Consider the following 25,133-nt stretch of genomic DNA (forward strand, 5'->3'; position numbering starts at 1 on the left):
TACCAGTTTGTCCAGGGTCTGTCACATTCCTGATTTCTATATTAAAATTTTATTAGGACTTATAAATTCTAAACTTCTCATGATTATTTTGGAAACTCCAGGTAACTAGAAGGTAGTGGTAAACACTCAAAAGTTCTCGAAGCAGAATAACTTTTAAGAGTCAAGATGAATTTCATACACTAAACTCTAGTGGAAGAGAACACAGCCATTACTAGGAACACAGAGGGGAAGGGATCCTACCAGTGAGGCACCTACAACCGTCCTAGCCCACTGGAATGATCTGATCAATTTATACCAGAACATGGAATCCCAAGTTTTAAATAGAAGACAACTTCCTAAAAGTCCATGAAGCTGAAAGCCTCCAGATGGGTCCCCTGGAAAACTAATACCAGGGAGATCAGCTACCCCTTCTGCCTCAGACAGAAAAGCTAAAACTCCTGCTCAGAATCCTAGCAGTAGTACAGATACATCATCTAGATAGAGGGTGGCATGTATTAGAGCAAGACTATAAGACTTTAATCTATATAACCAAATATCGATCTTTCCCATATAAGGCTAATTTCCAAAGCCAAGATTTTTCACTTATACAGGGAGAAAGCTTATTTGTATACCCATATCCTCCCTTCCTCCCACCCCACCATGAGTATCATGGAGTACAATGAACTTGTGAAGACATTAGTAGTACGAATGTGCTCAACAGGGGCACCTGGGTGGCTCAGCCAGTTGAGCGTCCAACTCTTGATTTCAGCTCAAGTCATGATTTCAGGGTCATGAGATGGAGCCTGCATCAGCTCCGTGCTCAGTGGGGAGTCTGCTTGAGATTTCTTTCCCTCTACCCCTCCCCCCACTCATGTGCGCACTCTAATATTTTTTTTTGAAAAACATGTGCTCCACACACAAACACGATAGAGCTATGCACTCATGTATGCACACACACGTTTACAATCTAAAGCTCTAGAAGAGTGCTGTCCGGAATATAAGAGAGCAACAATATAAGGCATATATATTTAATTTTAAAGTTTCCAGTAACCAATAAAAGAAAATTCTCTAGCAGCAGTGAAAAGAAAAAGGTGAAATTAATTTTATATTTAATTTGATCTGCTATATCCAAGAGTATCATTTCAATATTACCAATAAAATTAATTATTTTCTTATCTTTTTTTATTAAGCCTTTAAAATCTTGTGTGTACTTGACATTTATAGCACATTCCAATTCAGACGAGCCACATTCCAAATGCTGAATAACTACATGTGGCTAGAGGTTACCATATTAGCACACCTCTAGAACATACTAACCTCTATCTACAACATACCAATATCTGTTTTAAGTATACTTGACAATGATTCAGTTTTGAAATACCTGCTACATAGATTCCCGTCAAAACTTAGAGACAATTTCTACTTGAGAGAGAAAACCTAAGAGAAAAGCTAATCATGCCATTTGTCTAGACTCAGCTCTGTTTCAAGTTCTATCACTGGATTAAATAAACATTATACCTGGGGCTTTTATGAAGGGCTGATCTGATAACATCCTAACCTTGATTTTCAGTATTTATTCTAATTTATGCTTGTTTGTACTTTACCTGTCTTTTAAGCTGCCTTGATTCCTTTATAGAATGAGGTAGTAAAAGGATGGTTGGAGGTAAATCCATAGCCAACCCAAGGGAAGATTCTATTGTTTTTTCCCATTTTGGAGCAAAACTGCTATCAGAGACAACATTTTATTATATCTTTATATAATGTATTCGCTTTATTATTCAAAACCTCTTACATAATACCACAAACAGTAAATTCCTCTCAGAACTCAATGTCAGAAAAAAACTTTTCCCTTGATAGTATGTTCCATTCAGTTGTAAAACCTGCTATATTTGCTTTTTTTGTCCTAACTACTAAACTAAGTATAATTCCTCAAATGCAATCACTTCCCTTAACCCAGGTTTCTCTGACATGGTTATCTCTCCTCCCCCTTTATTCCTGTTTTTAAAGTAATTGCATATTTTACCCTAAGATATATATTTTTTAAGTAGGTGAATATAAATGTAACACCAAGGTAAAGGCAAGAGCTGCAACATTCCCAGAGTATCAAGGTTACCAAAGCAATTTATGAGCACTTAATTTGTGGATATCAGGGTGTAATTCCAGAGCTTTCAACACAGGGCATTTGAAAACAGCTTAGATGTACAGAATGCCTGAAGTAGCAGCTTAGGAGGTGTGTCAGTAGGGACTTAGGTAAATAATTTGTGCAAAGGATGATGGTCCATTGTAGACCAAGAACCCTAGATCACAATTTCAAGGCAGGAAAGCCAACCAACAGTTTACATGTTCACTTACAGAGAGTGGCATAGTATCACTCTGGGTAATGTGTTAGTAGCAAAGCTCTACAGTGTCAAAGCAGGGGACCCACTTAAAGTGTGTAAGGACTATATTATACTGAATTAATGAGGCACAAGGGGGCTGTTTTTACTTACCCAGGTTAATAAGGGACCTCAGGTAGGCGCAAGTCAATGATGACAGTCCTAGCCCTTGTATAACATAATAATAACTACTTACTGAGCTTCTCCTGTGTGCCAAGCACTGTGCAAGACACTTTACAATGTCATTTTAATTCTTTCCTCTCAGAGGCAGGATGATCCCAATTTCATAAAGAGAGGAAACGAGTTCACAAAAATTAAACACATTCCTTAAGGTAAGACTAGTAAGTGTCTCAGTTGGGATTCAAACCCAGGTTAAGTGTGCTCTTTCCATTAATTACCCTGACCCCAATAAGGATTATAGGCTATACTAGATGTTTCCCTGCTACCATTTCTGGAAAGGAAAAGAGAATTGAGAAAGACAGAAATGTTACCTTCCAAATAACCTTCAAATAAAAGTACAATATGCTTTTAAAAGATTGCTTTCAAAATAAAATAGGGTACTTTCAAATTACTTTTCTTTCAAAAATGTAAATGTTATTTATTTATTTGAGAGAGAGAGAGAGCATGTGAGTGCAGGGGGAGCAGCAGTGGGAGGAGGAGAGAGATCTTTTAAGCAGGCTCCATGCCCAGTGCAACGCCGAACCCAGGGCTCAATCTCAGGTCTCTGAGATCATGACCTGAGCCTAAAACAAGAGCTGGATGCTTAACTGACTAAACCACCCAGGTACTCCTTCTTTTGAGAATTTCAGTTGTGTATGTATTACAGAGGTTAAATATGGTTACATAACCCCTATTAATATGAAGATAATTCACAAGGCAAAGCCTGATAAAACACAATCTCAACCTGACATTTTCACACACACAAACAGAAACACAGATACACAAAGTAAGGATTTACCTAAAAAAATGGGTGGCTCAGTTGGTTAAGGGTCTGACTCTTGATTTTGGCTCAGGTCACGATCTCACAGTCTTGAGACTGAGACCGGCTTCGGACTCCACACTCAGCACGGAGTCTGCTTGAGATTCTCTCTCCCTCTCCCTCTGCCCCTCCCTCCACTCTCACTCTCTCTCTCTCTAAATAAATAAAATCTTGGGGCGCCTGGGAGGCTCACTGGGTTAAGCATCTGCCTTCAGCTCAGGTCATGATCCAAGGAGTCTGCTTCTCCCTCTCCTGCCTGCCACTCCACCTGCTTGTGATCTCTCTCTGTCAAATAAATAAATAAAATCTTTTAAAAAATTAGAAATAGTTATATTAAAAGACAAATAAATATAATACTTGTAGCTATATATTTATATATTTCCAAATAATTTGAAGGTTTTATGACTCAAAACGGCAAGGCAAAGCATTTATTAGGTAGTATTCAGATAACTTTAAGAAATAAGAATGATGCAATATATATGATTTTAAGTGCAGCACTAAAAATTGATTTGGATAATAAGACTCCAGGATAGGGATGCCTGGGTGACTCAGTCGTTTAAGTGTCTGCCTTCAGCTCAGGTCATGATCCCAAGGACCTGGGATTGAGTCCCGCATTGGGCTCCCTGCTCAGCAGGGATTCTGCTTCACCCTCCCCCCACCCCCATCCCACTCATGCTTTCTCTTACTATCTCTCTCTCCCAAATTAATAAAATCTTTTTTCAGAAAAAAGACTCCAGGATACACTCTATGAAACATATAAATGCTTAAAAGGTCTAAGGTTACACCAATTGAATGATTATAAGAATAAGTACTATACCTGAAAGTTCTTTTTCCAAACGGCACAAGCATCACTGGACCTAAAGGATACGACGAAAAGGTCTCCTCTGCCTGAATCCATAACTTGAACTGCACAAGGATCTCCAAATGGAAGCTGGCACACACTTTTAGGAGTCCCATTTTGAAATGAAATCAGCTGATTCTTTCGAGTAAGGGCAATCAGAGACATTCTTAACTGATTGTTGACAATCTCAGTTGCACAGACATGCACATAAGTTACTACACTGCTATAAGCAGGAGGGATAATGTATGTGTCACTTATTACTTCTTCATTTTCAAGGGAGTATACACAAAATTTGGTATTCCAAATTGCATAATCTGATTTTGAAAGCTTTTGAGTGCATCCTTCCTCAGATAAAAAACATGTCTTTGGTCCTAATAAAACCATACCTAGATTTTCAATCTCCCCTGCCCACTCAACAGAGGAAAAATTAAGAGACACAGTAATAATTTTGCGAGTTTGGGAAGAGATACAGTAGAATGTTTTGATATGTCTCCATAAAACTAAAGGGCCATTAAGGACCCTTACACCATCTTTCAACTCATAGCTTAGTCTAAAGCTCAAACGCTTTTCAAATTTATTGGTACTGTGAAGAAATAGAAGAAAATATCTGAAGATGTTATTCTTTTTATTACATTGTATCATAATATAAGGGAGATTAATTCCAGTTCTGAAATCTGACACACAGTTGCAACACATGATTTTTAAATGAGAGTTTTCTTCCTTTAGCATAAAGAATCCAGTGGACTTCTGAACAAATGCTCTTGTTCTTCTATCAAATACCATTCTCCTGACATGTAATACGGGTATTTTTGCAGGCCGTTTACCTGCAAAATCTCCCTTAGACAATCGAAAAATAAGGACTTCCCCATTATAACACAAGAGTGTTTCTTGTTCGTTAGATGACATTGCTTGTTTGCTAGTCATTCCACAATATCAAGTCTTTGTGTTGGTCCAATTTTCGAATGCAAATTGATTCCAGTTGATGCTTTTAAACCTAAAAATGTAATGAGGAAAACTACCATCAAGTAGGCAGTTGAAAAGAAAACACATTTCTGCTAGAGAACTCTCACATAGACAACTATAAGTTTTATGAACATTTTTAAGCTTTTTAAGCTATCTTAACAATGTTACACTTATCAAAAAACCACATCCCAAATATCATTTCTGTACAGTTAAAAAACACAGTTTGCAAACAATGCAAATAACCACATCACAAAAGATAACTGAATGTGTTAACAGCATCTATTAAAAGCTGTGGGTGGTCTATTGAAAGTGCCTGAAGACATTTTTTCTGGTTAGGGGATTTCTTAAGGGTTCTACTTCTGTCTCTCTTTCAAAACTATCAACCTAATCTGGTTTTCCCATCCCCCCCCATTTTCCACCCTGTTGACTCAAACCTGGTTTTTTCCTCTCAGCCTTACACCCTCAACAATGACAATTAAGTACTCAATGACTCAAATTGAGTGCTACCACAACCCAGGCACTTGGGGTCCTGCCTTCCTGAAACAGGAGCTCATACAGACTCTATGGCCAAAATAAAAGCCCAGAAAGAAAAACAGGGGATTCTATGCCATGGTTTAAAAAGACCTATAGAGGGGTAACAGAAATAAATATTAAATCTTTTGCAAAAACAGTGCAGCTTTAGGACCTTAAGAAAGTCATTATTCCTATTCCAAGTAGAAAAAACTAGAAGATTAGTAACATTATAATGAACACAAGAATTAAATAATAGCTATCAATTATTCAGGTTTATATGCCAGGTACAATATATAATTTCATTTAATGTTTACAACTATTCTTTTAAAGTAAGCATTCTTATTATCACATCTTTCAACTGAGAAAACTCGATTATTTTAAGGAAAGTCAGAAAATTTTCCAAGGTTATAACACTAATTGGCAATGGCACTAGATTTGGAAAAGGGGCCCTCTGACTCCTAAGCCTACACTTTAAACTACCACTCTGTCCTGGCATGCAACCCCTTACTCTGAACACTGGTTATAAGCAAGGCAATCTGAGAGAATTAGTAAAGTAGAATGAAGAACAAAGGAACACTCATGGCATCACAAATGGCAAGATTTCATTCTTTTTATGGCTGAGTAATATTCCATTTCACACACACACACACACACACACACCGACATCTTTATCCATTTATCTATTGATGGACACCTGGGACATACAGGATATTATATGAAGTGAAATAATTCAGAGAAAGATAAATGTTATAGGATTCCACTTACACATGGAATCTAAAAAACAAGATGAACAAACAAAAAACACTCTTAAATACAGAGCACAAACTGCCAGAGGGGAGGTCAGTGGGGAAACGGGCAAAATAGATGAAGGGGATTAAGAGGTACATACTTCCATTTATAAATAAGTCATGGACACGAAAAGTACAGCCTACGTCTGTATCTTTGGGGTAAATACCCAGTAGTGCAATGGCTGGATCATAGGGTACCTCAATTTTTAACTTTTTAAGGGACCTCCACACTGCCAAAGTGGCTGTACCAACTTGCATTCCCAACAGTGTAAAAGGGATCCCCTTTCTCCACATCCTCTCCAACATTTGTTGTTTCCTGCCTTGTCAATTTTTGCCATTCTAACTGGCATAAGGTGGTATCTCAATGTGGTTTTGATTTGAATTTCCCTGATGGCTAATGATTTTGAACATTTTTTCATGTGTTTGTTAGCCATTTGTATGTCTTCATTGGAAAGGTGTCTATTCATATCTTCTGCCCATTTTATGATTTGTTTATTTGTTTCTTGTGTATTGAGTTTGAGAAGTTCTTTGTAGATCTTGGATACCAATCTTTTATCTGTAGTGTCATTTGCAACTATCTTCTCCCATTCCATAGGCTGCCTCTTTGTTTTTTTTTGACTGTTCCCTTGGCTGTGCAGAAGCTTTTTATCTTGATGAAGTCCCACAAGTTCATTTTTTCTTTTCTTTCTCTTGCCTTTGGAGATGTATCATGAAAAAAGTTGCTGTGGCCGATGTCAAAGAAGTTGCTGCCTATGTTCTCCTCTATGATTTTGATGGATTCCTGTCTCACATCGAGGTCTTTCATCCATTTGGAGTTTATCTTTGTGTATGGTGCGAGAAAGTGGTCAAGTTTCATTCTTTTGCATGTAGCTCACCAATTTTCCCAGCACCATTTATTGAAGAAACTGTCTTTTTACACTGGATGTTTTCTCCTGCTTTATCAAAGATTAGTTGCCCAGGGGCGCCTGGGTGGCGCAGCGGTTAGGTGTCTGCCTTCGGCTCAGGGCGTGATCCCGGAGTTCTGGGATCGAGCCCCACGTCAGGCTCTTCCGCTATGATCCTGCTTCTTCCTCTCCCACTCCCCCTGCTTGTGTTCCCTCTCTCGCTGGCTGTCTCTATCTCTGTCAAATAAATAAATAAAATCTTTAAAAAAAAAAAAAAGATTAGTCGCCAAAGAGCCGAGGGTCCATTTCTGGATTCTCTATTCTGTTCCATTGGTCTATGTGTCAGCTTTTGTGCCAGTACCATTTTGTCTTTGTGATCACAGCTTTGTAGTATAGCTTGAAATCCGGCAACGTGATGCCCCCAGCTTTGTTTTTCCTTTTTAACAATTCCTTGGCGATTCGGGGCCTTTTGTGGCTCCACACAAATTTAAGGGCTGTTTGTTCCAGTTCTTTGAAAAATGTCATTGGTATTTTGATTGGGATGGCACTGAAAGTGTAGATTGCTCTGGGTAGCATAGACATTTTAACTATGTTTATTCTTCCAATCCATGAGCATGGAATATTTTTCCATCTTTTTGTGTCTTCTTCAATGTCTTTCAAGAGTGATTTGTAGTTTCTAGAATACAGATCCTTTACATCTCTGGTTAATCCCGAGATAACATACGATTTTTGGTGCTATTGTAAATGGAATGGATTCCCTAATTTCTCTTTCTTCAGTCTCATTGTTTGTGTATAGAAATGCAACTGATTAGGACCATATGCACCCCAATGTTCACAGCAGCATTGTCCACGATAGCTAAATCGTGGAAGGAGCCGAGATGCCCTTCAACAGATGACTGGATAAAGAAGATGTGGTCCATATATACAATGGAATGTTACTCAGCCATCAAAAAGAATGATTTCACAACATTTGCAGCAACATAGACGGGACTGGAGGAGATAATGCTAAGCGAAATAAGTCAAGCAGAGAAAGATAGTTATCGTATGGTTTCACTAATTTATGGAACGTAAGAAGTAGGAAGATCGGTAGGAGAAGAAAGGGAAGAAGAAGGGGGGGTAAACAGAAGGGGGAATGAACCATGAGAGACTATGGACTCTGGGAAACGAACTGAGGGCTTCAGAGGGGAGGGGAGTGGAGGAATGGGATAGGCCGGTGATGGGTATTAAGGAGGGCACGTATTGCATGGTGCACTGGGTGTTATACGCAAGTAATGAATCATGGAACTTTACATCAAAATCTAGGGATGTACTGTATGGTGACTAACATAATATAATAAAAAATTATTATAAAAAAAGTACAGCCTAAGGAATGTAGTCAATAATATTATAATAATGTTGTATGGTGACTATGCTTATTATGGTGAACACTGAATAATGTATAGAATTTTTAAATCAATATGCTGTACATCTGAAATACACATCATGTCAATTTTACTTCAATAGTAAAAATAAAGTTTACAAAAGAACACAGGCCAAATCTAACTACAAAAAAACCCAAAATTACAACAAAGGAACACCCCTTACAGTGACCACACAAATAAGAGAAAGATGTTGGTATCTACTCAGTGGCCATATATGCAGAGTCACTTTTTTTAACAGCTGTGGAAAGCTCAGCATATGCTATGAACTGCACATGGCTGGAGAGCCTAAAGAACTGTGTGAATGGTGGGCCTGGCCTGCCTCTTATTGGAGGTATGACTTTGGGCAAGTTACTTAATCCCTCTATGCCTCATATCCACATATAATGGGGTGAAGTACTACCCCACAAGGTATTGAAATTAACTAATATAACTTAAAATAGAAACTGACACATAGAAAGTGCTTGATAAAGCTTAGCCGCTACCATTGTCATTATCATCATCATCATGGCCAGCTCTGGGTTATACAGTACCCAACCTCTGAAACATCAGAACAGTTTGCATACTTAAGTTTGTGAATGCTGAAAGGTCCCTCTCCACCGTAAATAACTCTAACTCATCCTCTTTCTTTTCTCCTACTTGTGGATCATTTACACCAGGAAATTCAACTATTTCAGAAAACTAGGTCATTTGCAATTAAGTAATAATGTTTTCCTCTGCTGAATGAGAAACAAACTGCAAAGGCTTAGGTTTTGGTCTTTTATTTCAAAAATCTACCAACAGTCCAATTAGAAAAGTATCACTGAACCGTCTACAAATTTAACTTAATGCAGCATTTTGTGGAAATGACTAATTCAGAGGCACTTCTATTAAAACGCAGACTCGATTAGTCAGCATCTACTTTCAAATTGGAGGTGCCATGGCTTATTGTCTAATTTCCAAATACATCATTTGTTGTAGTTTTAAATGGTGTTCACAAATTCTTTGAAATTCCTTCCATCAAGAAGTGGCACTTAATTCTCTTCTCCTTGGGTGAGGGCCGGTCATTATGATTCACTTCTAGCCAACAGAATATGATAGAAGGGACAACGTGAGACTTCTGAGACTGGGTCATAGAACATTGTGGCTTTCTTGTTGACCTGCTCCTTGGATCACTTGCAATGAGGAAAGCCACCTGCCATATTAAAAAGATACTCAGGCAGCCCCATGGAGATGTGCATACAGCAAGGAACTATGGCTTCCTGCCAAAGGTCAGCAAGAGACTGGGGCCCTTTACCAACAGCCACGTGAGTGAGCCTTCTTGGGATCAGATCTTCCAGCTCCAGTCAAGCCTTCAGATGATTCAGTCCCCTGTAGAGATCCTGAGTCAGAAGAACCAAGCTAAGCTGCTCCCAATTCTTGATCCTCAGTAATTTTGAGACAATATTTGATGTTTAAAGATGCTAAATTTGGGAATAATTTGCTATACAGTAACAAATACATTCCTCTATGGTAATTTGTTTAAGTTGATGATACTGCTTTTGAGAATTTCATGAAACCTATTACTTGAAGTAACTGGAGAAACTGTATCATAATACAAATTAGCAGAAGTCACTGGCTTACTGGTTTGTTGTTAGGCAATTAATGCAAAGATCTGGGACAACGGGTATCATAAAGTAGTTTGAGCTTTATTAGTAAAGAAGATACGTAGGTAAATCAAAGGTGTGGCTTTTACTTATGAAACTTTTAGTTTAAAGGAAATAAACATAGTATTACAACAAACTGTATTAATAATAATTTATTTAAAATTTCCCACAGATATGTCAAGTCTCTTAGATTTCTAAAAGAAGTTTCCTTTTTCAGCATTAAATGATACACTGTTCTTTTAGCATTAAAATAATAATCTGGGGCACCTGGGTGCCATTTTAGGGGCGACTGGGTGGCTCAGTTGGTTAAGTGTCTGCCTTAGGCACAGGTCATGATCCCAGAGTCCTGGGATGGAGCCGGGCATGGCATGGAGCTCCCTGCACAGCGGGGAGCCTGCTTCTCTCTCTGCCCCTCCCCCTGCTCGTGCTTTCTCTCTAATAAATAAAAATCTTAAAAAATAAAATAAGATGATATAATCTGAGGTAAAGATATAAGAACTTGTCTTTTACTACCTATTTACATGAAAAGTTTTTCAGATTTCTTAAGTACTAAAAACAACCAAAAGAACTTCTATACAGAAAAGCATTTTGGAAAAAATGAATGAGACCCTTAATACAGAGATAAAGAATAACATAGCAGAGATAAAGGGCTCAATAAACAAAATGAAAGCACACTTGACAGAATGAACAGCAGGCTGGAAGAAGCCGAGGAATGAATGAGTGACCTAGAAGGCAGGGTAATGGAAAGTAATCAAGCTGAACAAAAGAAAGAAAAAAGAATTATGTAAAATGAGAACAGACGTGGGGAACTCAGTGACTCCATCAAACGTAATAACATTTGTTATTTTAGTATTAAATGTCACAACTAATGTTTAATCACCGTAATGCTCTGGTTCACCAATATCTGAGTATGACAGAAGTAAGGAGAATCTGATTGCTAAAAGGTCAGCAGAATATTCCCCTTTACTAAACTCTAGAGTATGTATTGTTGCACCTTGATAAAGTTATATGACTTAAGAAAATCAGACCCCTTACATTCTCTTCTTTTAATGCTACCAGCAAGTTCCTTAACTTAGAAACCGCTATCTTCCAACTCTGTTCCAACTGCCACTACAGTAGTTCAGGCTTTCAACTCTCACTTAGGCTGACGTAAAAGGTTCTTAAATTTATCTTCCTTACTCTAGGTTCTCTCCCCTCCAACTTATCAATTTATTTATGCTACCTCAGTTATTGTTCTAAAACACAAACCTGATCTGGTAACTGTCCCCTACCTCAAAAAATTTGCATGTACCCTCTCCCCCTTCTCAATAGATGTATGATCCTTGAATCACTTCCTGGAAAGATTGATGCTAAACACTGTGAATTGAACACATGAATGACACAGAGACAAAAGATTGCAAACCATTGCTATAAAGTTTATCATGGCATTCAAAGCCCTGTTATAATCCTAACCCAACATGCGTTTAGCATGAGCTCTAGGCAAAAAGCAAACTTATTCTCATGGATTTAGATTCAGATAGATTTAAATGACTGTTATATGAAAAGTCTTTATTTTTAAATAGCACTGCAAAACCATGCACATTTTAAATATAAGTTATTTAAAACTGATCACCTTCAGAGTTAAAAATTAGAAGGCATTAATATATTTATTTATTTATGAAGGTAAATTTTTTTCCTCAAACTTTCTATAATCTCAAGGCTTACTGAATTTACATACCTGTGTACATTTTATTGTATACTGATGCAACATCTGTTTTAAGAGTAAGAGTTCTTAGCATATGTTCATAAAACAAAACTTTAAGCCTATGGAATAAATGGTAATTTCCTTTTTTTAGATAAAAATAATATGGAAACTGAAAGTAAGATCAATTTAGAGGTTCTAAGACCAATATAAACAAGCCCTGATTAATCAAACCCTGATCATCAGAGCACCAGACCTACTATTCCAGCCTATCAGTCATCTGACTTTTTACTTATCCCTACAACAGTGGCTTACACTGTTGTGGCTTACACCCTTACAACAGAAAAACACAAAAACAAAAAAACTAAAAAATAGGTAACACAAACCAGTTAAGGTTTACCTCCTATCTCAGCTAAAGGGATGGGGAGGGGGTTGGAAGCAGATTATTTATAAAATACTACATAATTAATGTGTTTTTCCTGTTCTGTATTACCATATATCAAAGTTGACTGTATATATTTTGTACATAAAATGAAAATACATAAGTATACTAGGGAAATAATACATGCTAACAGAAATATAGTAGGTTGGCAATAAATTATCACCCTCATCCACTCTTCCCTACCAGCCTCCTATCAAATAAACAATGTTCCTTTTAAATGCTAATAAATTCCTCTGGGTGTCATATAAATTCCAGAACTCTTCAAATAAACTACCTGTCTGGTTGAGGAAGATCCAAAAAGAGCACCATATTTTCTGCAGATAAAATTTAAAAATGTCTCAAGCGTGACCAATAGAAAGCATCTTTGGAAAAAAAAGGTAGAATTAAGATACCCAACTAAAAATTTCACCTAAGAATATTAAGCATAATTTTATAAGCATAATACGCATAGATGTACTTTTCACAACATACAGGACATTATTTACCTAAGTAAAGTAACTTGGCTACAGAATAGGTCTGCTGTTAAAAACATTTTTCTACCTATACAACTGGAAATCATTTGTAGAGGCCTACCCAGAATCAAGCTCCATTTTCCCTTTTCCAACAACGCTAAGTGTATCTGAAATGTAGGTAAACATGGGGGAATGGTGATCTACTAAGAGAATTAGGAACGGCGAAGTTAAATGTTTTCTATGTCATTCTAAGGACTTCTAACTTTTTCCAAGCAATGATACGTCGCTGGAAGATTTCAAAAATAGAAATCACAGGATTGTACTTCTGAATTATAAAGATTCTAGTGATGATGCTGAAAATGGGGGTGAGGTGAGAATGGAGGCAAAGCCATCAATTAGGAGTTAATTATGAGTTCTTAATTAAAGGGAGAGGTGACTTTGGAAGGCAATTTGGCAGCCACCCGAAATGCATATATCCAGCAATTTCATTTCTAGATATGAACCCACAGAAACAATCCTACATAATAATGTACAAAGACATTGCTCTAGAATGTTCACTCTGCTGTTGTTTGTAATATTAAAAAAGTAAAAAACTTCAATGACCATCAATAGGGGAATGAATAAATACAGATGGAATATCATACTACAGTAAAAGAAATGAATTAGATCTATGTATACCACCATAGCTAAATTTCAAAAATCAAATGAAAAAAATTAAGTTGCAGAAAAATGTATTCTGAGGTTTGTTATTTATCTAAATCAAAACACATAAAACATTACATATTTTCTGTTTACCTACAAAGGCTACATTCCCTGAGTGCTTCTGTGTGCCAGGTACTATTCTAAGCACTTTGAACTCATTTATTCCTCACTACATTCTTATACTATAGGCAATATTACCCCCATTTTACAGATGGGGAAACTGAGGCATGGAGTTTGAGAATCTTCTCAAAGGCCTAAAAACAGGAAATAACAGAGCCAGGATTCAAACTCGGGCAGCCTTGTCCAAAATTTAAAGGCAAAGATTCTGTAAAGGTTCATGCCAAATTCCAAAGACTTTATTCTGGAGAAGGGGATAGGTATCAGGGTAGGGGAGTGGAGCCAGAGGAAACTTTAGCTTAGCTGCAACGTTATTTTTAACAATGTATCCAATTATTTTTTAACAATATGTCAATTTTTCTCTATAAAAATGTGTAGCATATTTAAAAAAGTCTCGCCAAAGATACTAAAGTGTCAATCATGGTTGACTGTGGATGGTGGAAATATGGGGACTTTTCTTCCTGCAATTTCTTTGGAGTTTTCAGTATCTTTCAGTTTTTAAAAAAGCCAGTACTATTTAATGCAAAACTATTTCCTTTCAATATTTTAGCCAACAACCATAAAATTGTTCCAGTGCCTCATAAGCCTAAATCTTTCTGAAGTTTGGCACTTAATGTCATTTTGCACTGGATAACTGTCAAGGGGCCTCCCTGTGCGTGGCAGGCTATTTAGCAATACCCACTAGATGCCAGTAGCAGACCCCATCCCGGCTGTGAAAACGAAAAACGTCTCCAGACACTGCCAAATGTCCCCTGCGAGACAAAATTGCCCCAGGCTGATAACTACCGTAGTTAATAAGCTATTAAGATGCTTTATATCTTTTAACTTCATATAACTGCTTTAGTTTAAGGATTCCAAATATATAAGCCTTTATAAGTTCCTCACACTCCAAATGTGAAGAAAGTTTCAAGCGAAATAATCCTATACCGCAAGCACTTAAAATCCAAAGAATGATGAACAATGGCCATGACAGACTCGCTTCCGTCCCCTTATTCCGCAAAGAAAGGAACCAACCCAGCTCTGCCGCCCAGCCCCGCGAAGGCCAGGTAAGGGCAAGGGACGACCGGACGGCCCTACCTCACCGCGCGAGGCCCTGCGTCTTACAGCCGCCACCTTGCCGACTCCCTACGCGGGCGCAGGGTCCCTCCGCTCCAAACCTCCCGCCCGCGCGCTGCATCCTGGGAGATCCGGGCCGGAGGCTGCGTCGAAAGCAGAGGAGGCGGAGCTTGCCGAGCCAGCCCGGAGACGGTTGCCCAGAGAGGCTGAGGGGGCGGGGCCTCCAAGGAATGTTGTGAAAGCGAAGGGCAGGCGGAGCTTCCTCGGGCGGAGCTCGGCGCGGGAAGCTCCCGTGATCCGGCGGTAGGCAGAGGCGGGTCCGCAGTGCAGGGGACGTCGGGGGAGCGGAGCCCAAACGAGAAGCTAATGGAAAGCCAGTCTGGGGCCTGGTTCCGCCTCCAGACCCAGGCGGCCACATTGGATTGGACAACGCGGCGACGCTTCCGCCCGCCTCCCGGTGTCACGCGACTGTCTCCACCTCCCGCCCTTCCTTCTCTACCTCCTGGCCCGCTTGGCCAGTGATGAGATTTTCGGACAGGTGGGGAAGTGGCCGCGGCGATCGAAATCACGTCCACTACCGCGACCATGGCCGAGGTGAGGAGGTGACCACACCGCTGCCGGCCCTCCCCTCAGACCCGGAAGCTTCCTCTGAAGCTCGGGGGCTGTGCGCCCAGGTGCAGGTGGGCTGGGCTGAAGGGAAGCGGGGTGGTGCGCGTGGAGTCTAAGCGTCCCTTCGTGTCTCCCTTTCAGTATCACGCCCAGAATAAAGCCAAGCTCATCTCTGAGACCCGACGGAGATTCGAAGCCGAATATGTGACAGGTGGGTACCGCGTTGTCGATGTTGAGGCAGGTGTGCAGTGAGCGTCCCCAACTTTCCAAAGGTGTTTGCAGGTGTCTGTGGGAGGCTTTAGGGACCATTTCGACCCTCACAGTGATGATGCCCTGCACGTTCCAAGGTTTTCTTCTGCATAACACGCCATGCACGCTGCTCCAAGTGGACAGGTGATACGCCCATTGCTTCCTAAAGGGTTAAAGTAAGTTGGAAATTGGTGAGTTTCTAGCATCTCGAGTTTGTGGAACTTGCAGGACACTTTCAAGGCCCACGGCACAGGTGACACTGTCCAGCGCACGGTTTCTCTGCTGACAACAATAGAGAAAAAGAATCAGGAAACCGCCATAATGCTATTCACGTGTACTTAATTGGGGATACAAATTCCTTGGCTATTTTGCCTAATTCCCCTTCATACATTCCAGTATGCTACCCACGGAGTAGGCCTCCCAGGGCTGGAACAAGTTCTCTTTCATCCCACATTCTACCTAGCCAAAGTCTCTGTGAGTCCAGAATTGATTTATTTGTTGAACATTATGTGTTCATATGGTTGAACAGATGTCCCAGATACTTGAAACTGATTATTTAATGCTTGTACAGTAATTTTTAAAATCCTGCAGGATAATTTATTATAAATATGAAATATTGAATCCTGACCCTGCCACTTAATAGCTTAGTTGTCTTTTCTAAGCCCCTGTTTCCTTATCTGTGTAATATGAATAATTAGGTTAGGAGGATTAACTGAAAAAACCATAGATCAAACTGTCTAACATGGGGTTAACCTATTGTAGGCTCTCAACAAATATTTTGTTTCAAGTCGTTTTGGTTGCTGTGGAAGAGGTTAAGCTTCTGCATCTTGACTTTAGTGCTCAGCAGAGGTTCTCTGCAACTTTAGACTGCCCTAGATTAAATGTCAGTGATGACCTAGAACAAATAAGGAAATGTGTTCCAAATAACCTGGTAAGTAAATCTTTTCATCCTCCCTGTCAATTTTCTTCACATCCCAAACTTTGCACTAGAGAGTTGCAAAAGCACTTGATTCACTTTTAGCCCAGGGATCTCATTTAAATGATATAGCTGGTTCTAGTAAAAAGATAATTCTAAAATTGCTTTATATGGAAATGTAATTCTTATAGTTACATGGTTTGTAGTGTTTTAAGAAGTAACCCGGAACTTGACCTAATGGGCTAGTGTCTCCCCAATAGTCAGGTACTTAGGCCCAATGGAGGAAGCAGGATATGTGTGTGTGTGTGTGTGTGTATAGTCAGACAAGTTTAGCAATAGGTAAGATCATAAAAGTTATCTTGATCCAGCCTTCTCATTTTTAAAATGAAGAAAGTAAGATCTAGAGAGATTAAGTGGTTCACTCCAAATCCTTGATGTTAATGGCTAGGCCTGGGCTAGTTTTCTGAATTTCACTACAGTGAAAATCTTTTGGCAACACCATCATGTTGAATTAGATCATGTCACTCCCCAACTTGAAATTCTTCAATACATTCCCACTGTGTTCAGAATAAATATCTCAGTTCTTTATGGTGGCCTACAATGCAAGGCCATGCATGCTGTAGCTCTTGCCCACCCTTCCATCCTAATTCGTACCTACTTTCTTCGCTTAGTACAGATTTCGCCACTTCCCACAGTAAGAAACATACCACACATGCACACATAACTGGAGCAAAAGTTCCTTAAAGAATACTTATTCTTAAAACCTATGACTCCCTGTTCCATGACCCACAAAATTGACATCACATCCTACATGACCCACAGTTTGAAAAACATAACCAGCCACACTGCTTCTTTTATGTTGTTCAAACAGACTGTATCTGTTTTTATCTTGGGACCTTTCCACTTCTCTTTGTTTAGAAGGCTCTTGCCCAGATAATGTGGACAGCTAGGTCCTTTTTTTCTTTTCCATCTTGGTTTAAATGTATCTGAGAGGCCTTTGCTGATTACTAAATAGCCTCTGTCTTGTCTTGTTTTATTTTGTCTCCAGCTTTTAACCATAACCTGTAATTATTGTGTTCATTTGTTTACTTAATGTTCATCCCTCCAGTAGAATGTATATGGGTCTGGGGCAACCTGTGGACATTGAGGGCAGGGACTGACCTCTGTATCCCTAGCACAGTTTTCAATATATACTCAATATAGCAATGCTTAAATATATACGTAGAGAGATTAATCCAAGTCTGCGTTATGAGTTGTCCTAACTGGCTCCCTGCCCCACCCGCCCTCAAAGTCTGGCAAAGAGTAGCCCTCACGATATGTTTCATGAAGACGAGCATTATTTCAAAGTAAAGCATTCTGTGGCATTAACTGTAGGGAGGGTTGTGTCCTTAAATATACACACTTGGGTTACATGTGAAATGTGTGTGAGTGGGTTATCTGCACAGCTGTTATAAATACTAATGTAATTTAAAGACTTGCACGGGAAAGGAAAATAAAAACCTGCAAAGACTTTCTACCTTTAAAGTTTGAGTTGTTTCCTGAGATGCTGCATCAGGTAAATGTAAAGCAGGAAAGTGGTAAAAAGGGGTTTTTGATCTGCCTGTGTCCGCCCTTTCAAGTTTACTTTTTAGAAATTAACTCGAGTGCTTAGATAACCTTCACTTTTCCTAATTCCTCTTTCATTTCACCCTTTCTATTGTCACTAACAATGTTTTGTTTCAGAAGAAGCTTAAGGCTGACGTAAGCAAACAAATGTGATGTTTTTCCTAAAGGAAAATATTATCTGCAAATATGTCACTTTAACACTGGCTGTACTCCAAAAACTCTTTTGGAGGTAGGTTCTTGGGAATTCCAAGCACATTTTTGTTTCCATAGAAATTAAGTTACCAATTATGGATAGATTTGTAGCTGTCAGAAAGAATAAAAGTTCATTACTGTTTTATGCATTACAAGTGGTCCTTTTTTCCTCATTGTTTCTGTGAGAAATTCCATGCTGAGTCTCAAACGAGAAACATTTCCCGTTCTCTCTTCCTCCTTCTCGTGGCCAAGGCAAAAGACTACTCCCTTGTGACAGTAATTTATTTGGTTCCTCAGATAGTCATTATGTGCTTAATTCTGGGAAGCAGTGTGTCCGTATTAGAGAAAGAACTGAAGAAGGATAGAGCCCCTTCCTGAACTACTGCAGTCTAGCAGAGCCATTAAAACAAGGCTATTAGTATTCAGGCAGATTGTATCAAGAGGAATAAGAGTGCTAGAATCATTTCTGTAGAAGTCAAAGACGAGGAAAAAAATCACGTGGTTAAGGTGGTTGGATTAGAGCCAAGGGAGAAAAAAACTTCATAGAAAAGGTGGAAACTTTGGAAAGGTTTTTTTCACTTTTTTCATGTTTTTTAATGCAGTCAAAACTACCCATTCCTTTGTGCTTTCTTTCATTGCCGTTAAGTTAAATAATTTCCTCTCATCCGATAATTTCCTAGTCCTTTAATTTTTGTTTTGTCTTGGCTTATTTTACAACTTGAAATATTTTTTAAGTACAACTTGTATGAAACATGAATAAAGTGAACACTCATGTACTTACCACTGCCATTCTGGGGCAGTGGTGTGTCCTACGTTTGGTGTTACTCATTCTCTTGCTTTTCATTAGCTTTACCACCTGAAGTATTCTTCACCAGTACTTTATTAATTTTAGCTGTTTTTGAACTTCAAATAAAAGCTGAATGTATTTTTCCATGACTTGATTCTGTTACTCAAAGAGTTACTCGTATTGTCAAACATAAGTGTAACTGATTCCTTTTGATAGGTGCGTCGTAGTGCATGGCATGTAAATATCAGTTGATGGATTTGGGATCATTTCTAGGCTTTGCTATTATGTGCAGTGCTGCTGCAGACTTTTTTAAACATGTCTGATGCCTAGACTTTCTCTGGGGCAGTGGTTCTCAAAGTTGGTCTAGGAACCGTAGTTCCTTGAGACCATTTCAAGGAGCTTGAGAGGTCAAAACAACTTTTATAATAACACCAAAGCATCATTTTCCTTTTTCACTGTCATTCTCTCACAAGCATACAGTGGCATTTTCCAGAGGTCACATGGCATGTGGTGATGTCATTACTCTGACAGCTGATAGAATATGTGCTTGTGTGTTCTCATGTTTAAACTTTCCTCAGTTCTAATACCTAATAAAATAACTACTGGTAAATATAACTCATATAAACAAAAAAGCTCTTTGGAGTCCTCAGGTAGTTTTAAGAGTGTAAAAGGGATCCTGAGACCAAGAAATTTGAGGATCGCTGCTCTAGGGTTTGCACCCAACAGTGAAATGTGTGGGTCATCGATGAGGCACATGTTCAACTTTACTAGGTAATGCCGAACGAGTTCCCAAAGTGATTATACCAGTTTTCATTTTAACCAGCAGTTTGTGAGTGTCCTTGTTTTCCACACTCTAAAACTTGGTGGTGGTGGTGTTTTGTTGTTGTCTTTTTAATTTTTGCCCATCTGATTTAAGGTGTAGGGATATCTCATTGTGCTTTTTTTTAATTTTATTATATTAATCACCATACAGTACATCCCCAGATTCCGATGTAAAGTTTGATGCTTCATTAGTTGCGTATAACACCCAGTGCACCATGCAATACGTGCCCTCCTTACTACCCATCACCAGTCTATCCCATTCCCCCACCCCCTCCCCTCTGAAGTCTTCAGTTTGTTTCTCATAGTCCATAGTCTCTCATGTTTCATTCCCCCTTCTGATTACCCCCCTTTTCTTTATCCCTTTCTTCCCCTACCGATCATCCTAGTTCTTATGTTCCATAGATGAGAGAAATCATATGATAATTGTCTTTCTCTGCTTGACTTATTTCACTTAGCATTATCTCCTCCAGTGCCGTCCATGTTGCAGCAAATGTTGAGAATTCGTTCTTTCTGATAGCTGAGTAATATTCCATTGTATATATGGACCACAGCTTCTTAATCCAGTCATCTGTTGAAGGGCATCTCGGCTCCTTCCATGATTTGGCTATTGTGGACAATGCAGCTATGAACATTGGGGTGCATATGGCCCTTCTCTTTACTACGTCTGTATCTTTGGGGTAAACACCCAGTAGTGCAATGGCTGGGTCATAGGGTAGTTCAATTTTTAACTTTTTAAGGGACCTCCACACTGTTTTCCAGAGTGGCTGTACCAACTTGCATTCCCACCAACAATGTAGGAGGGATCCCCTTTCTCCACATCCTCTCCAACAATTGTTGTTTCTTGCCTTGTCTATCTTTGCCATTCTAACTGGCGTAAGGTGGTATCTCAGTGTGGTTTTGATTTGAATTTCCCTGATGGCTAATGATTTTGAACATTTTTTCATGTGTCTGTTAGCCATTTGTATGTCTTCATTGGAAAAGTGTCTGTTCATATCTTCTGCCCATTTTATGATTTGTTTATTTGTTTCTCGTGTATTGAGTTTGAGAAGTTCTTTGTAGATCTTGGATACCAGTCCTTTATCTGTGGTGTCCTTTGCAAATATATTCTCCCATTCCGTGGGCTGTCTCTTAGTTTTTTTGACTGTTTCCTTGGCTGTGCAGAAGCTCTTTATCCTGATAAAGTCCCATAAGTTCATTTTATCTTTTATTTCTCTTGCCTTTGGAGATGTGTCGTGAAAAAGGTTGCTCTGGCCGATGTCATAGAAGTTGTTGCCTATGTTCTCCTCTAGAATTTTGATGGATTCCTGTCTCACATTGAGGTCTTTCATCCATTTGGAGTTTATTTTTGTGTATGGTGTGAGAGAGTGGTCAAGTTTCATTCTTTTGCATGTAGCTGTCCAATTTTCCCAGCACCATTTATTGAAGAGACTGTCTTTTTTCCACCGGATGTTTTTTCCTGCTTTATCAAAGATTAGTTGCCCAAAGAGCCGAGGGTCCATTTCTGGGTTCTCTATTCTGTTCCATTGGTCGATGTGTCTGTTTTTGTGCCAGTACCATGCTGTCTTTGTGATCACAGCTTTGTAGTACAGCTCGAAATCCGGCATTGTGATGCCCCCAGCTTTGTTTTTCCTTTTCAACAGTTCCTTGGAGATTCGGGGCCTTTTCTGGTTCCATACAAATTTAAGGACTATTTGTTCCAGTTCTTTGAAAAATGTCCTCGGTATTTTGATCGGGATAGCATTGAAAGTGTAGATTGCTCTGGGTAGTATGGACATTTTAACTATGTTAATTCTTCCAATCCATGAGCATGGAATATTTTTCCATCTTTTTATGTCTTCCTCAATATCTTTCAAAAGTGATCTATAGTTTCTAGCATATAGGTCCTTTACGTCTCTGGTTAAGTTAATTCCAAGGTAACGCATGGTTTTTGGTGTTATTGTAAATGGGATGGATTCCCTAATTTCTCTTTCTTCAGTCTCGTTATTCGTGTATAGAAATGCAACTGATTTCTGGGCATTGATTTTGTATCCTGCCACCTTACTGAATTGTTCTATAACTTCTAATAGTTTGGGAGTGGATTCCTTTGGGTTTTCCATATAGAGTATCATGTCATCTGCAAAGAGAGACAGTTTGACTTCTTCTTTGCCGATTTGGATACCTTTGATCCCTTTTTGTCTTCTGATTGCTGTTGCAAGGACTTCTAGTACTATGTTGAATAATAGTGGCGAGAGTGGGCATCCTTGTCGTGTTCCTGATCTTAAGGGAAAGGCTTCCAGCTTTTCCCCATTGAGAATAATGCTTGCAGTAGGCTTTTCATAGATGGCTTTTATGAGATTGAGAAATGTACCCTCTATTCCTACACTCTGAAGGGTTTTAATCAGGAAAGGATGCTGTATTTTGTCAAATGCTTTTTCTGCATCAATTGAGAGGATCATATGGTTCTTGAGTCTTTTCTTGTTGATATGATGTATCACATTGATTGATTTGCGAGTGTTGAACCATGCTTGCATCCCAGGTATGAATCCCACTTGGTCATGATGGATAATCCTTTTAATGTACTGTTGGATTCTATTAGCAAGGATCTTGTTGAGGATTTTGGCATCCATATTCATTAGAGAAATCGGTCTGTAATTCTCCTTTTTGAGGGGGTCTTTGCCTGGTTTGGGGATCAAGGTAATATTAGCCTCATAGAATGAGTTTGGTAGCTTTCCTTCTGTTTCTATTTTTTGAAATAGCTTTAGGAGAATAGGTATTATTTCTTCTTTGAATGTTTGGTAGAATTCCCCAGGAAAACCGTCTGGGCCTGGAGTTTTATTATTTGGAAGGTTGTTTATCACTGACTCAATTTCTTCATAGTTAATTGGCCTATTTAAGAAATCTATTTCTTCCTGTTTCAGTCTTGGTAGTTTATAGGTTTCCAGGAAGGCCTCCATCTCTTCCAGATTGTTTAGTTTTTTGGCATATAGCTGTTGATAAAAGTTTCTAATAATCCTTGCAATTTCAATGGTGCTGGTCGTGACCTCTCCCTTTTCAGTCATAATTTTAATAATCTCAGTCCTTTCTCTTTGTTTTTGGACAAGTTTTGCCAGTGGTCTATCAATTTTATGGATTCTCTCAAAGAACCAGCTTCTAGTCCTGTTGATCTGCTCTACTGTGGTTCTGGTCTCTAATTCATTGATTTCTGCTCTAATCTTGGTCAACTCCTTCCTTGTCAGTGGGTTAGGCCTGTCCCTCTGTTGCTGTTCCAGTTTCTTGAGGTGAGAATATAGAAACTGCATTTTAGATTTTTCTATTCTTTTGAGTGAGGCTTGGATGGCTATGTATTTCCCCCTTAGGACTGCCTTTGCAGTATCCCATAGGTTTTGGACCGTTGTGTATTCATTCTCGTTGGTCTCCATAAATTGTTTAATTTGTTTTTTGATTTCCTGGTTTATCGAGTCATTCTTGAGCAGGATGGTTCTTAGCCTCCAAGTGTTTGAGTTTCTTCCAGGTTTTTCCTTGTGGTTGAGTTCCAATTTCAGAGCGTTGTGGTCTGAGAATATGCAGGGGATAATTTCAATCTTTTGGTATTGGCTGAGACCTGTTTTGTGTCCCAGAGCATGATCTATTCTTGAGAATGTTCCATGGGCATTTGAATAGAATGAGTATTCTTTGGTTCTGGGGTGTAGTGTTCTATATATATCTATGAGGTCCAACTCGTCGAGTATGGCATTCAAAGCCTTTGATTCTTTGCTTAGTTTTTGCCAGGGTGTTCTGTCTATTTCTGATAGTGGGGTGTTGAGGTCCCCTACTATTACTGTGTTCTTATCTATATGTCTCTTTATTTTGGTTAAGAGTTGGCTTGTGTATCTTGCTGCTCCCCTGTTGGGGGCATATATATTAATAATTGTCATATCCACTTGTTGAATACTTCCTTTAAGAATAATATAGTGCCCTTCTGTATCTCTCTCTATGGCCTCTAGTTTAAAATCCAGTCTATCTGATATGAGAATTGCTACTCCAGCTTTCTTTTGAGGTCCATTTGCGTGGAAGATGGTACTCCATCCCCTTACTCTAAGTCTGAATGCATCTTTGGGTTCAAAATGAGTCTCTTGTAGACAGCAAATGGATGGGTCATGTCTTTTTATCCAATCTGCAACCCTGTGGCGTTTTATGGGAGAGTTTAAGCCATTTAGATTGATAGAGATTATTGACAGATATGATTTTAATGATGCCATTTCTCTTTAAAGTCTTTGTATCGGTTGTGACTTGCTGCTCTGTATCACTCTTGGGGCCTTTTTACCTTTATAGAGCCCCCCTTAATATCTCCTGTAGGGCTGGTTTCGTGGTTACGAAATTGGTTAATGATTGGCGATTTTGGAACGTCTTTATTTCTCCATCAATTCTGAATGACAGCTTTGCTGGATAAAGGATCCTTGGCTGCATGTTTTTCTCTGAAAGAGCTTTAAAAATGCCCCCCCAAGCCTTTCTCTCATTCCAGGTCTCTGTAGACAGGTCTGACGTAATCCTGATACCTTTGCCTTGGTACGTGAGAAATTTCTTTGCCCTGGCCGCTTTCAATACTGTATCCTTGGATCTAATATTTGCGAATTGCACTATGACATGCCGTGGCGTAGGTTTGTCCTGGTTGAGCTTGGATGGGGTCCTCTCTGCCTCTTGGACACGAATGCTTGTTTCCCTTGCTAGATTAGGGAAGTTTTCAGCTACAATTTGTTCAAATATCTCTTCTAGACCTCTGTTTTTCTCCACCCCTTCAGGGATGCCGATGATTCTGACATTGGATCGTTTCATAGAGTCAGTAATCTCCCGTAATCTACATTCGTGGGCGTGGATTTTTTTAAGACCAGCTTCTATTTTCGTTTTTTCTTCTACTAACCCATCCTCCAATTCGCTAACGCGTTCCTCTGCCTCGGTGACCCTGGCCGTCAGAGCCTCTAGTTTTGACTGTATTTGGCCCACTGAGTTTTTAATTTCTGTCAGATTCGCTCTCATTTCTGCCCTTAGGGATTCTATATTCTCAGCAACGCTTTCTCTGATGCTTTTTTCAAGTTTACTCATCATCTTGACCATTGTTGCTCTGAATTCCATTTCTGATAATTGGGATACATCCATATGTATTAATTCTGTGGCCGAGGCCA

At 39.1% G+C, this 25,133-nt stretch overlaps 2 protein-coding genes across 6 annotated transcripts in view; one reads left to right on the top strand and one right to left on the bottom strand.

The window, feature by feature from the left end:
- Positions 1-15,211, bottom strand: part of FANCB (FA complementation group B) — a 71,234-nt gene extending 56,023 nt beyond the window's left edge. For all 3 annotated transcript variants that reach the window (XR_004622285.1, XM_034648834.1, XM_002925348.4), the window contains exons 1-2: positions 14,837-15,211; positions 4,151-5,168 (exon numbers count right to left, since the gene is read on the bottom strand). Coding sequence is in view for 2 of the 3 variants with exons in the window: in XM_034648834.1 (XP_034504725.1) it covers positions 4,151-5,098 (948 nt within the window). In the remaining variant the exon portion in view is untranslated. The remainder of the gene's footprint in view (positions 1-4,150; positions 5,169-14,836) is intronic.
- Positions 15,212-15,236: 25 nt separating this feature from the next.
- MOSPD2 (motile sperm domain containing 2) overlaps positions 15,237-25,133 on the top strand; it is a 60,532-nt gene continuing 50,635 nt past the window's right edge. For 2 of the 3 annotated variants that reach the window (XM_011232500.3, XM_011232499.3), the window contains exons 1-2: positions 15,237-15,409; positions 15,566-15,635. In XM_011232500.3, coding sequence (XP_011230802.1) covers positions 15,401-15,409; positions 15,566-15,635 — 79 coding nt within the window. In that variant the 5' untranslated portion in view covers positions 15,237-15,400. Of the gene's footprint in view, positions 15,410-15,565; positions 15,636-18,311; positions 18,424-25,133 lie in introns of those variants that run through there. The other variant, XM_019806076.2, reaches the window with a different exon arrangement.

This window comes from Ailuropoda melanoleuca, chromosome X (assembly GCF_002007445.2).
Source record: "Ailuropoda melanoleuca isolate Jingjing chromosome X, ASM200744v2, whole genome shotgun sequence".
In the NCBI taxonomy this organism is placed as follows: domain Eukaryota; kingdom Metazoa; phylum Chordata; class Mammalia; order Carnivora; family Ursidae; genus Ailuropoda; species Ailuropoda melanoleuca.